Source organism: Pogoniulus pusillus, chromosome 39, assembly GCF_015220805.1.
Source record: "Pogoniulus pusillus isolate bPogPus1 chromosome 39, bPogPus1.pri, whole genome shotgun sequence".
In the NCBI taxonomy this organism is placed as follows: Eukaryota; Metazoa; Chordata; class Aves; order Piciformes; family Lybiidae; genus Pogoniulus; species Pogoniulus pusillus.
The window spans coordinates 4,846,483-4,859,508 of NC_087302.1; the positions used below are offsets into that span (position 1 = coordinate 4,846,483).

Sequence of the window (13,026 nt, forward strand, 5' to 3'; positions counted from 1 at the left end):
TCCTCTCTTTGCCTCTTCCCCCCCTCTCTCTTTGCCTCTTTCCTCCCTCCTCTCTGCCTCTTTCCCCTCTCATCTCTTTGCCTCTTTCCCCCCCTCCTCTCTTTGCCTCTTCCCCCCCTCTCTCTTTGCCTCTTTCCTCCCTCCTCTCTGCCTCTTTCCCCTCTCCTCTCTTTGCCTCTTTCCCCTCTCCTCTCTTTGCCTCTTTCCCCTCTCCTCTCTTTGCCTCTTTCCCCTCTCCTCTCTTTGCCTCTTTCCCCTCTCCTCTCTTTGCCTCTTTCCCCTCTCCTCTCTTTGCCTCTTTTCTCCCCCCTCTCTTTGCCTCTTCCCCCTCTCTTTGCCTCTTTCCCCCCCTCTCTCTTTGCCCCCTTATTGTTCCTCTCTCTTTGCCTTTCCCCCCTCTCTCTTTGCCTCCTTATTTTTCCTCTCTTTGCCCCCATATTTTTCCTCTCTCTTTGCTTCCTTTCCCCTCCTCCCATTTCTCCACCCTGCCTTTCCCCCAGAGGGCTCACAACTGCCCCTGTTTATACCTATGGTGATTATTTAGCTCAGTGCAAGCCCCTGGCAATAACCCTGAGCATTTCAGCCTAATTCCAGCTGCAGAACCAGAGCCCTTGGCAGGATTCTGCCTAAAGACATCGGGCTGCATAAATAAATAAAGGGAGAGGAGGTGAGGAGAGCTCCCACTTGCTGCACATTCAACTTTGCTGGACTCAGAGCTGGAATTGCTCCTGTGCTCAGTGAGATTGTCCTCTGCTCACCCTGGGGGATGCTGCCTTGGGTGTTTTGAAGCTAAGAATAAAATAACACTGCCAGAAACAGTAGTAGAGCATAGAACAATAAATAGGATATCTAAGAGCTCACCACCCTTTGGCTTCAGAGCCTTGTAAACATCAACACTGAGGTATCAGAAGTAATAAATATCCTAACTCAGTTGCTTCAAACCCCCCCCCAAAAAACAAAAACAAAAACAAAACAAAACTGGAAGGTATTGACCTGAACCCTAAAAATAACTTAAACCTCTTCTGTGCTCTTCCAGCCTGAAGTGATGGCCAAAAGCCCAGCAGGGTTTGGTGGGGAAGGTGCAGACCCATTGCTGTCTTCACTTCTTGCTCTTCATCATCAAATACTCTTCAATGTAGTCGATGAAGATGTCAAACTCTCCCATGGCTTTGTAGATTCCATTCTCACTCATCTGCAAGTGAAAACCAAGAACCCCTTAAGCTGATATCTGTGGTGTGTAGCTGCTGAACAGGTTGCTCAGAGAGATAGGAGCTGCCCCATCCCTGCAACTATCCCAGGTCAGGTTGTTTGGAGCTCTGAGCAACCTGCTCTAGTTGCAGATGTCTGTGGTGTGTAGCTGCTGAGCAGGTTGCTCAGAGAGGTAGGAGCTGCCCCATCCCTGCAACTATTCCAGGTCAGGTTGTTTAAGGCTCTGAGCAACCTGCAGAATGCAGGAGGGTTGGGCTGGGTGAGCTTTAAAGCTCTGAAGTTGTGCCCAGGGGAGGTTTAGGTTGGCCATTAGCAACAACTGCCTGGAAGAGTGGTCAAGCATTGGCACAGGCTGCCCAGGGAGGTGGTGGAGTCATCATCCTTGCAGGGGGCCAAGAAACCTATGGCCATGGCACTTGGTGACATGGTTTAGTGGCCATGCTGGTGTTGGGTTGCTGGTTGGACTGGATGACCTCAGAGCTTTCCAACTGAAACCATTCTCTGATTCCATGATCCTAGGACTCTACATTCTCCTTCCAGCAACACCTGCAGCTTCTCTGCCCAACCCAGCAGCTGCTCCTGCAAGCATCACTCTCTGGATTTCTCAGCCTGAGGTATCTATGTAATGTAAGAGGGATTTTGGGCTGGCAGATGGAATCAAGGACCTTGCCTGGAAAAGATCTCTAAAGCAGCTCCATGATTCTCTGACTCTGTGCTCTCCTCCCAGCAACATCTCCAGCTTCTCTGCCTGCCCCACCAGCTGCTCCTGCAAGCAGCACTCTCTGGATTGCTCTGCCCTCAGGTATTTATATCACTGAAGAGTGTTTTGCACTCCCTCTCCTCTGTCCTAAGTTGAAAGCAGCAGCAAGATCCACAGCCTTGCCCTGGGCTTCCCAGCCCCAGCCAGCCGCATGAGCAGCAACCTTACCTTATCGAAGGTCTCCTTGATGTGCCTTATGGTCTTGCTCCTCTTCTCACACGTGAAGAATCTGTGCTGCAAAGGGACAAGACCAACAGCTTCAACCACAGCAGTTTCCTCCCCGGGGTGTGCAGCAGTGGCTCTCCCCTCCTCCTGCCCCTTCTCGTTGCTGCACCTCTGGACTCCACCTCCCCCGTGCCCATGGAGGGCAGCAACTGCAGCTGCTTTGCACCATGGACTGTGGAAAGAAGCTCAGCATGGCTTGAGAATGGACCCTGTGCCTTTTCCCAGCCCTGTGGCCCTTGTTGCTGGTCCCAGGTGAGGGCAGCCCCACGGTGCTCTCTGCCTGGGGCAGGGTTCATCCTGTCTGGCTTAGGTGGGGGTCAGAACCACACCAGCTCTGTGTGTTCATCACAAAGCCAGGCTGCTCCAGCACCTAGGTAAGTGTTGGACACTCCAACTTCCTCTTCCTTATTTCTTCATCTAAACTCTGTTGGGTGGAAATGCCTGCAAATAAGTGATGCTCCTGACCAGAGCCCCAGAATCATCATTATTTAACCAATGGAAGCCTGGAGGGTTAAGAGAACAGGCTGCCCACAGAGGCTGTGGAGTCTCCTCTGCAGAGCTTCCAACCCCCCCTGGCCATTGTGATCCTGGCCAAGCTGCTGTGGGTGCCCCTACTTGAACAGAGGGGTTGGACTGGATGGCCTCCAGAGTCTGCTTCCAGTCCCCACCATGCTGGGATCCTATGAAACACCATCCTCATGGGGTCTGCCAGCCTCTGCCAGCCCAGAGCCCTGCTCCTCTGCACCATCCCAACATCCATGGTCCTGTTCCCTGGCATACTCTCTCCCAGCCTGGTCCTGTTCCCTGGCACACCCTCTCCCAGCCTGGTCCTGTTCCCTGGCACACCCTCTCCCAGCCTTGCAGCTTCTCTGGGACTGGTCCTGCTTCACCACAGCACTGGATTCATCCCCACCAGGATGCTGAGCCCCACTCACACAACGTCTCATTGTCATCTTCAGGCTCAGCAGCAGGTTGCCCAGGTCTCCCACGCTCTTCTGATGGTCTGTGCTGGTCCTCATGGCACTGGGCAGGACCTCTTCCATGTAGAACCTCATCATCTCCGACACTGACTGGCAGCCAAAGGTGCCCTGTGGTGAGAGGAGGTAACCATGGTGGGGTTTGGCCACCAGCACTCATGTGTGGGGGTCTTCTTCAAAATCAGAATCATAGTGGTGGTGGTCAGAGCGCACTGGTGGGGTGTCAGGAGCACTGGTGGGGTGTCAGGAGCACTGGTGGGGTGTCAGGAGCACTGGTGGCGTGTCAGGACCACTGGCTGCAGCTGGAGTGCTAGGGTGGGAGCCACCCTTGTGGCACACTAGGAAAGGTCCCAGGTTCCAATCTGCTTCTTGGATTGCAAAGCACTGGCCAAGGGATGAAGAAGGGACTCTGAAGGAAATGATAATCCTTACCTTGAAGTCGTCCAGCAGTTCAGAGCTGAGCAGCTGGATGCTGAGTTCATCATCTTTGGATTGCTGTAGAAGGATGCAAGAGAAAGGAGAGCTTGGAGAGGCAGCCAGGACTGCTTTCCCCTTTGCCTCCCCACACCATCCTTTGGCTTCTTTGGGCTGCCTGGTGGGTAGGCAAAGGACACCCAGCACACACTGTTGTGCTCAGGGCAGTGACACCAGGCACAGGTGTCCCCAGTCTTTTGGTCCACAGCCTTGTTGTGCAGCCACCCTTGGGTCGAGGCAGTCAGATAGAGAAGTCACAATCTCCAGCACCAGCGACTTTGTGGATGTGGAAACTCCTCCCAGTGCTGCAGGCTTGCTTCAGCTGGGGAGGGCATTTGTGTGAGTGCTGATGCAACCCTCACTGCTCAGCAGAGAGGCTCTGGAAGTGAGGAATCCACCCCAGACTGGCTGCCCCTGGGCTCCTCAGGGGCAGGAGGGTTTAAATCTCCCTGCAGATGACCTTTGTTCTCATGGTGCTTCTGATGCACCATCAGCTCTGGAAGACCAAAGAGCTGCAGCCTGGTGAGCTGGCAGCACCCAAAGGTGCTTAAAAAGTTTTCCTTCCAGAGTGGCTGAATTTATTCCTTCCCAACACCAACTGGGAGGCTGACAGCAAGCTTTGAACCCAGAGTCTTGGTGGTGTTCTTTGGATCCCAAGCTGTGACGTTGGAGGTTGGGATGGAATCTGGAGAATGATCTTGTTTGGCTGCTTCACCACCAGGGCATCAACTTAAAAGAGTGACAAAGATGTCACCAACCATCTCTGTCAGCACAGATGCAATGACAAAGGCTCTGGGTATACCTCCTGCTTGCTTCCAGCAGCCTCAAGGATCCCACTGAGCTGCCACGCAGAGCAAGTGACCTTTTATAGCTGCCCCAGCAAGTGCAGCTGCAGCACTGCCCCAGGCAGACATCACCACGGGCAGGCTGTGAACGAAAAGAACAACAAAAATAGCCTGGAGCAAATGAAAAATGAAAAAAGGAGGAGAAATTTCCCTTTTCATCCAGCACTGACTTCAGCAAGCTGGACCTGCTGCCCTGAGGAAGGGACAATTCCCTTCCTCTGACCCCAGAGAACCATCTGCTCTGCAGCATTAAGGGGGAAGTCTGGCTAGAAAGGCTGCTTGTGAAATCTCTTGAGCACACTGAGACTCAAACTAGGAAGAAGCAGCTCTGCAGGTTGTCTCTCAGCCAGCAGTGAAACTGAGCTGCTCTTGCTCACCCTCAAACACAGCACAGGAGCAGATCCTTGCAGCCGGGAGGAAGCTCTGCTTCCCCCTGCTCCAAATCCCTGAGCTTTGCAAAAGAAGCAGAAGCAGGAGGAGAGAGCAGCAGGCTTCTACTTACAAAATAGTCTTTGATTTCCTCAAATTTGCTCCTCAGCTCTTTGAGCCTTGCAGGCAGGAGGTCAGAGAAGTAGAGGCAGCTGGGCTCAGCAGCTGAGCCCCTGGCAGGCAGGGCACTGGCAGCCAGGAGCAGCAGGAGCAGGGCTGGGCAGCTTGGCATGGTCTCGGAAGGGGTTTGCTTTGCTCTCCTCTTGGCTCAGCCCTCAGCTGCCTATCTCAGGAGGGTTCTGCAGCCTTCACCTTGATGGAGCCCCTCATTTATACTCTCAAAACATCTCTCCATTTCCTCTCCCCATTTCCTGGCGAGCAATATTGGGGTTTTAAGTCATTCATTAAACCCAAATGTCACTTGGGTTTCCCGTCAACTTGGTTTCCTGTTCTCTTGTGACCCCCCTCCTCTCCTCACACCCCATCAAATCTTTTTGTGCTTAGGCTCTGCAATTTTTTTTTTCCTCTTTTCTTCTTTTTTTTTTTCCTCTTTCTCTTTGCTTGCTTCTTGTAAATTTAACTGTGGCTGGAGAGGAAAGCTCCAAACGAGAGTGCAAAGAAGCCAAGGTGCTGTGTCAGGTTGCTTCTGCATTCTTACAGCTGCTTTTTAGCTGGAGGTGAATGCCTTGTGAGAGGGGGAGGCATAAAATTGGGGGAGGGGGGCTTCTGTTTGTAGATCTTGTGCTAGTTTGAAGCTAGCTACAATGTTTTGGTGAGGAGAATGAGATGCTAGGCTGTGAAAAGGAAGCAGTGGGGATGGTTGCTGCACTCCTAGGCTTGCTGAGATGGATAAGAACATAGATATAGATGAGGGAGTCTCTCTCTGGGCTTTGGGATGAACTTCTCTCTCTAACATAACCTGCTGTTTGTGTGACTAATCCTTCTGCTTCCTAACCCCCCTGGCCAACCCTCCAAACTCACCTTGGGTGTAAGGCAAAGTCTGGGGTAAGGTAGAGGGGTGGGAGAAGGTGGAAGGGTGGTTGAGAGCCCCTCCTGGGGAGTCAGGTTTCTGGGGGGGCTGTTGTGTTTCTGTGTTACCTTGAACTTGTATATTGCTGTCTATAGCTGCAGAACCATAGAATCAGGCAGGTTGGAAGAGAGCTCCAAGCTCAGCCAGCCCAACCTAGCACCCAGCCCTGCCCAACCAACCACACCATGGCACTAAGTGCCCCAGCCAGGCTTGGCTGCAACACCTCCAGCCACAGCCACTCCACCACCTCCCTGGGCAGCCCATTCCAGTGCCAATCACTCTCTCTGCCAACAACTTCCTAACAACATCCAGCCTAGACCTGCCCTGGCACAGCTTGAGGCTGTGTCCCCTTCTTCTGTTGCTGGCTGCCTGGCAGCAGAGCCCAACCCCACCTGGCTACAGCCTCCCTGCAGACAGCAATGAGCTCTGCCCTGAGCCTCCTCTGCTGCAGGCTGCACCCCCCCAGCTCCCTCAGCCTCTCCTCACAGGGCTGTGCTCCAGGCCCCTCCCCAGCCTTGATGCCCTTCTCCAAACACCTTCCAGCACCTCAACATCTCTCTTGAACTGAGGAGCCCAGAACTGGACACAGCACTGCAGGGGTGGCCTGAGCAGTGCTGAGCACAGGGGCACAAGAACCTCCCTTGTCCTGCTGCCCACACTGCTCCTGAGCCAGCCCAGGATGCCATTGGCTCTGCTGCCCACCTGGGCACACTGCTGGCTCATGTCCTGCTACTATCCACCAGTACACCAGAGACTGAAAACACCTGCTTGTATCTTGTGCTAAGCTGAAAGTATAAAGCTTCATTCAAACTCCCAGTAGCTGAGTCTAGTCTGGGTGCTTTTCTTAAGTGTAGGGGGAGGCAGGGAACACCCAAACCATCACAAAGCTCCTATCAAACCTGCCCTTAGGATGCATGATTTAGCAGCATCACTTTTAATGAGCCTGCACAAATCCAGTGGCCCCTCCACAGCTCTTCCAGAGAGGAGGAGGCTCTGATGAGATCTTGTTGTGGGCTTCCAGAATCTGAAGGGGGCTACAAGAAAGCTGGGGAGGGAGTTTTTAGGCTGTCAGGTAGGGATAGGATTGGAGGGAATGGAGCAGTTCTAGAAGTGGAGAGGTTCAGATTGGATGTTAGGAAGAATTCCTTCACCACTTGCTTCCTGGGACAGGAGAAGGAGCACTGGATGGAAGCTGCAGCACAGGAGGTTCCAGCTCAACACAAAGGGGGGCTTCTTTCCTGGAAGGGTCCCAGAGCACTGGCACAGGCTGCCCAGATTGGATTCAGATTGAACGTTAGGAAGAAGCTCTTCACCATGAGGGTAGTAAGAGACTGGCACAGGTTGCCCAGGGAGGTGGTGGAAGCCTCATCCCTGGAAGTTTTTAAGGCCAGGCTGGATGTAGCTCTAAGCAACCTGTTCTAGTGTGAGGTGTGCCTGCCCATGGCAGAGGGGTTGAAGCTAGCTGGTCCTTGAGATCCCTTCCAACTCTGACAGTTCTATGATTCTATAATGCTGGCCTGCAAATATGCTTCACCACCTCCCTGGGCAGCCTGTTCCAATCCCTGACCACTCTTGCAGTCAGGAAATTTATCTTAACATCCAGTCTAGACCTCCCCTGGTGCAACCTGAGGCCTTTTATCCTATCACTTGAAACTAGGGAGAAGAAATTAACACTCATTTTGCTCCAACCTCTCTTCAGGTAGGATGGGATGAGGTGGCAGAGCCCAGGCTGGTTGGGATGCTTTGTTCTGCTCCTTGCAGGCTGCTGCATGATGCCTGGCTGCTTATCAAGGTCTGTGCCACGGAAGCCACTATCTGAAAGGGCAATGATGGATGATGCCCTAAGTCAGGATGCTTCAGATGTCATCTCAAGGTAGGAGATGCTCTCCCAAAGCCACCCAGCACTTGGAAAGGAGCTGCATACAAGGACAGGTCACAGCTCCAAAGCTCATCCAGTCCAACTGTCCTGCCAGAGAAGGAGCACCCAGAGCAGATCACACAGGAACACATCCAGGTGGGTTTTGAATATCTCCAGAGGAGGAGACTCCACAGCCCCCCTGGGCAGCCTGTGCCAGGCTCTGGCACCCTCACAGGGAAGAAATTCCTCCTCATGTTTGCATGGAGCTTCCTCTGCCTCAGCTTCCACCACTGCCCCTTGTGCTGGCATTGGGCATCCCCCAGCAGAGCCTGGCTCCAGCCTCTGCCACTCATCTGCATTCATAACCATTGCTGAGGTCACCTCTCAGCTCCTCTGCTCCAAGCTCCCAGCCCCAGCTCCCTCAGGCTCTCCTCCTAACAGAGCTGTTCCATTCCCTTTATCATCTTTGTGGCTCTGTGTTGGACTCTCTCCAGCAGTTCTATGTCCCTCTTGAACTGGGGAGGGGAGGAGGCCCAGAACTGGACAAGTGAACATCAGTGTGTGGCGTTCAACTGTGGAAGCATTAAGGAGCATTCCCATTTCTGGCTTTTTTCATCCTATTTTGTTTCCTGGAAATGAAGAGGAGCCCAGTGCTGGTTCTATGAGCAGGGTGTAGCTGTAGTGACAGAGAGTTCTTGTCCCAGCCCTGATAAAATGACCTCCTCAGAGCTGGAGATAATCCCTCTGACGTCTCTCACCTTCCGCTGCCCTCCCTTTCATGGTTGCTCTCTACATGAGCACAGCCCCCACCCTGCTTCCTTGGGATAAAGGTTTCACTGACAAATCTAGGAGCCTGTTCTCCAAGAAAGAGGAAGTGGAGATGAACCTGGAGTGCCTGCTAGCAGAGGGTTTGCTTTCAGAGCTTCCATGTTATTCTGCATAGATTCATAGAGTGGTTTGGGTTGGAAGGGAGCTCAAAGCTCAGCCAGTTCCAACCCCCTGCCATAGGCAGAGACACCTCCCACTAGAACAGGTTGCTCAAGGTCTCATCCAACCTGGTCCTGAACACCTCCAGGGAGGTCACATTGGGTGCTTCTGTGCTCCACAACCTCCCTGGGGAACCTGTGCCAGTGTCTCACCACCCTCACTGCAAAGAGCTTCTTCCCAACATCCACTTTCAATCTTCTCTCTGCTGGTTTCAATCCATTGCTTCTTTTTAATTGCCAGTCCTAAGCTACAGGCTGGGGACAGAGTGGCTGAGAGTAGCCAGGCAGAGAGGGAGCTGGGAGTGCTGGCAGAGAGGAGCTGAAGAACAGGCAGCAGTGCCCAGGTGAGCAGCAGAGCCAATGGCATCCTGGGCTGGCTCAGGAGCAGTGTGGGCAGCAGGACAAGGGAGGTTCTTCTGGCCCCTGTGCTCAGCACTGCTCAGGCCACCCCTGGAGTGCTGTGTCCAGTTCTGAGCTCCTGAATTGCAGAGAGCTGTTGAGGTGCTGGAAGGTGTTTGGAGAAGGGCAGCAAGGCTGGGGAGGGGCCTGGAGCACAGCCCTGTGAGGAGAGGTTGAGGGAGCTGGGGGGGTGCAGCCTGCAGCAGAGGAGGCTCAGGGCAGAGCTCATTGCTGCCTGCAGCTGCCTGCAGGGAGGCTGTAGCCAGGTGGGGTTGGGCTCTGCTGCCAGGCAGCCAGCAACAGAAGAAGGGGACACAGCCTCAAGCTGTGCCAGGGCAGGTCGAGGCTGGATGTGAGGAGGAAGTTGTTGGCAGAGAGAGTGATTGGCACTGGAATGGGCTGCCCAGGGAGGTGGTGGAGTGGCTGTGGCTGGAGGTGTTGCAGCCAAGCCTGGCTGGGGCACTTAGTGCCATGGTGTGGTTGGTTGGGCAGGGCTGGGTGCTAGGTTGGGCTGGCTGAGCTTGGAGCTCTCTGCCAACCTGCCTGATTCTATGACTCTATGGTGACTCCTCTCTTTCCCAACCTCAGTGATTCTGTGGTTCTCTGTTGTCGTTGCCACATGTTCAGAGTTTGGGAATTTTGTGTTTAGGAGCCCAGGAGGGGAATGTTTGGTGCTTGTCTGTGTGAGTAAAGGGGATGGACCATTAGTAACTGATGGGTCTGAGGCGGAGGCACTGTGGGGTTTTGTGACCTGATTTGTTGTCCTTTTCTTGGTGGTGTTGCCCCTTCCAGAGGAGATGAGGAAGCCTCCTCCTGGTGAATCACTGCTCCAACTGAATCACAGCCTTTTGTCATCTCTTTGGTGATCCCCTGCTCTAAGGCAGAAGCTGTGAGAAAGGAGAAGAGTTAGCAGGAGGGTTCAGAACTCAAGAGTTTTAAGCTCAACCCATTTTCACTGGTAGGATCCCAACAGCTTCTCTGTACTTGGAAGGAAAAGACCTTTTAATGACCTCAAGTCCAACCATTAGCTCAGCACTGCCAGGTCACTACTAAATCATATTCCTCAGCACCACAGCTTCACAGCTTTTCAGTCCCTCTAGGGATAGTGAATCAGTTTCTTTCCTGGGAAGCCTCTTCCAAGGCTGCTGGGGAAGAAATGATTCCTCCTGTCCAACCTAAACCTCCTCTGGTGCAACCTGAGGCCATTTCCTCATATTCTATCATTTGATACTAGGGAGAAGAGGTTCAGCTCCACCTGATTTCAGCCTCCTTTAAGAGATTTGTGGAGACCAATTAGGTCTCCCCTCAGCCTCATCTACTCCAGATTAAATAACCCCTGGTCCCTCAGATACTCCTCACCAGCCCTGTTCTCATGGTAATCTTAGGCTAGAGGCAGGTCTTGATCACCTTAGAGGTCTTTTCCAGCTGAAACCATTCTATGATTCTATTTTGTTGGGATGCAAAGCAAAGCCTCTTTGTGGAGAGGCTGCTGCTGGGCTCTGCTCAAAGGGAATTGGAGACAGAAGAAGGGGGAATGGCCTCAAGCTGAGGCTGGGGAGGTTTAGATTGGACTTTAGGAAAAGGCTTTTTGTGGAGAGAGTGGTGAGCTGCCCAGGGAGATGGTGGAGAAACCCAGCCTGGCTGTGTTTAGGGGTGGTTTGGATGTGGTGTTTAGGAAGATGGTTGAAGGTGAATGTTGCAGAGCAGGGCTCTAGGTTGGCTTTGGCGCTCCTGAAGGGCTTTGCCAACCTGCATCTTGCTGTGACTCTGTGAAAGGGTTTCTGGCCACACTGTAACATCCTCCATCATCATCAGGCCACTGGGAGCCCTTCTTCCTTGCAGCTGAGGAGCTGAGCCCTCATTTCCAGCCCAGTCTTATTTTGAGCAAGCTGTGGCTCTCCATGAAGTCATTTCAGCAGCGGCAGGCAGCGCACGTCAGGTGGTTCTCGGTCTTGTGTAATTCCCTCCTCCCTGTTTTGGAACCTGGCTGCTCTGGGGGCTGGGGGTGGGGTTTTTTCCTTTCTTTTGCTTGTTGCTATAAGCATAAAGTGTCCATTCCACAAAGGAAACTCTGGGCCTGCTCACGGATGTCCCTCCCCAATGTTTACCTGCGTTTCCTTCCCCGCGTCAGAGATCTTGACGGTGCAGTTTCGCTCTGACTCACTCTTGCTGTGCACAGCAGCTGAGTCTGCAGGGCTGCCAAGCTGGTACATGAATGAATAAAACACCTTTTCCTAAAGAGTGTCCAGGCCAACGTGGGAGGTTTTGCTCAACCTTTAGGAAACAGCTTTCCTAGATGCCAAGAAGGTCATTCCAGGAAGGAACTCCTGTTACCCGACTTTCCCCTACCCAAGCTGCTAAGAGCAACACCTTCAGCTGCAGTGCTCAGCAAGGTGATAGGGAGTTGGACAAGATGACCTTGGAGGGTCTTTTCCAATCTTTTCTAGATGCCAGGAAGGTCATTCCAGGAAGGAATTCCTGTTACCCAACACTTCCCCCCCCCCCCAGTCTGCTTGCTAAGAGCAGCACCTTCAGCTGCAGTGCTCAGCAAGGTGATGTTCCTGCAGATAGTTGGACAAGATGACCTTGGAGGGTCCCTTCCAACCCCATGAAATCTTTGCTTTGCTGAACCTTTAGGAAAGAGCTTTCCTAGATGTCAGGAAGGTCATTCCAGGAAGGAAAGTGTGGTACCTAAAAGCCACTTTCCCCCCTACCCAAGCTGCTAAGTGATGCACCTTCAGCTGCAGTGCTCAGCAAGGTGATGCTCCTGAAGACAGTTGGACAAGATGACCTTGGAGGGTCTTTTCCAACCTTTTATAGATGCCAAGAAGGTCATTCCAGGGAGGAAATCCTGCTACCCCAAAGCCACTTTCCCCCCACAAGCTGCTAAGAGCAGCACCCTCAGCTGCAGTGCTCAGCAAGGTGATGTTCCTGCAGGCAGTTGAAGAAGATAACCTTTGAGGATCCCTTCCAATCTCATGAAATCTTTGCTTTGCTGAACCTTTAGGAAACAGCTTTCCTAGATCATTCCAGGAAGGTCATTCCAGGAAAGAAATTGTTGCCCAAAAGCACTTTTCCTCCCCAAGCTGCTAAGAGCAACACCTTTGGCAGCAGTGCTCAGCAATCGGTGCCAGAACGAGGTGACACAGTCTTGAGCTGTGCCAGGGGAGGTTTAGGCTGAGTATTAGGAAGAAGTTGTTGGCAGAAAGAGTGATTGGCATTGGAATGGGCTGCCCAGGGAGGTGGTGGAGTCCCTGCTCCTGGAGGTGTTTAAAAAGAGCCTGGATGTGGCACTTGGTGCTATGGTTTAGCTGGTAAGATAACATTTGGTACTAGGTTGGACTTAATCATCTCAAAGTCCTTTCCAACCTGCTTGACTTTGTGATTCTGTGAAGGTGCTGTTTCTGCAGGGGGTTGGATAAGAAACCTTTAAGGATCCCTTCCAACCTCATGCAATCTGGAAAACTGAGCCATGGTCTGGTTGATTGGGCAGGGTTAGGTGATAGGTTGGCCTGGATGATCTTGGAGGTCTCTTCAGTGATAGGTTGGCCTGGATGGTCTTGGAGGTCTCCTTGGTAATAGGTTGGCCTGGATGGTCTTGGAGGTCTCTTTGGTGATAGATTGGCCTGGATGGTCTTGGAGGTCTCTTCCAACCTACTTGTTTCTATGATTCATGGTGTGCTATGTGGAAGGGTTTGTCCCAAGGATCCTGGCTATGGTGTGACTGAGGTGTGTGGATAGCATCCTGGAATGGGAAGGATTGGGAGGGAGTTCTGGATGGAATATTGGCAATACTGGACTGAATATTAGCAATAAACCAGATAAATTCTTTCC

At 52.6% G+C, this 13,026-nt stretch overlaps 1 protein-coding gene across 1 annotated transcript; it reads right to left on the reverse strand.

Moving 5' to 3' along the window:
• Positions 1-1,022: 1,022 nt before the first annotated feature.
• Positions 1,023-5,151, reverse strand: IL10 (interleukin 10). The gene is made up of 5 exons (XM_064173896.1): positions 4,993-5,151; positions 3,604-3,666; positions 3,130-3,282; positions 2,138-2,203; positions 1,023-1,192 (listed from the first exon to the last, which is right to left on the reverse strand). The coding sequence occupies exons 1-5, from the start codon at positions 5,149-5,151 to the stop codon at positions 1,100-1,102; spliced, it is 534 nt and encodes a 177-aa protein (XP_064029966.1). The 3' UTR covers positions 1,023-1,099.
• Between the last annotated feature and the right edge of the window lie 7,875 nt (positions 5,152-13,026).

What these genes read in the sequence shown, in the direction of transcription:
- IL10 (XM_064173896.1), bottom strand. Translation starts at nt 5,151, where the DNA reads ATGCCAAGCTGCCCAGCCCTGCTCCTGCTGCTCCTGGCTGCCAGTGCC. An exon ending in AGGAAATCAAAGACTATTTT is followed by an intron (nt 3,667 to 4,992) that starts GTAAGTAGAAGC and finishes ATCCTTCTACAG; the next exon opens with CAATCCAAAGATGATGAACT. An exon ending in AGATGACAATGAGACGTTGT is followed by an intron (nt 2,204 to 3,129) that starts GTGAGTGGGGCT and finishes GTCCCTTTGCAG; the next exon opens with CACAGATTCTTCACGTGTGA.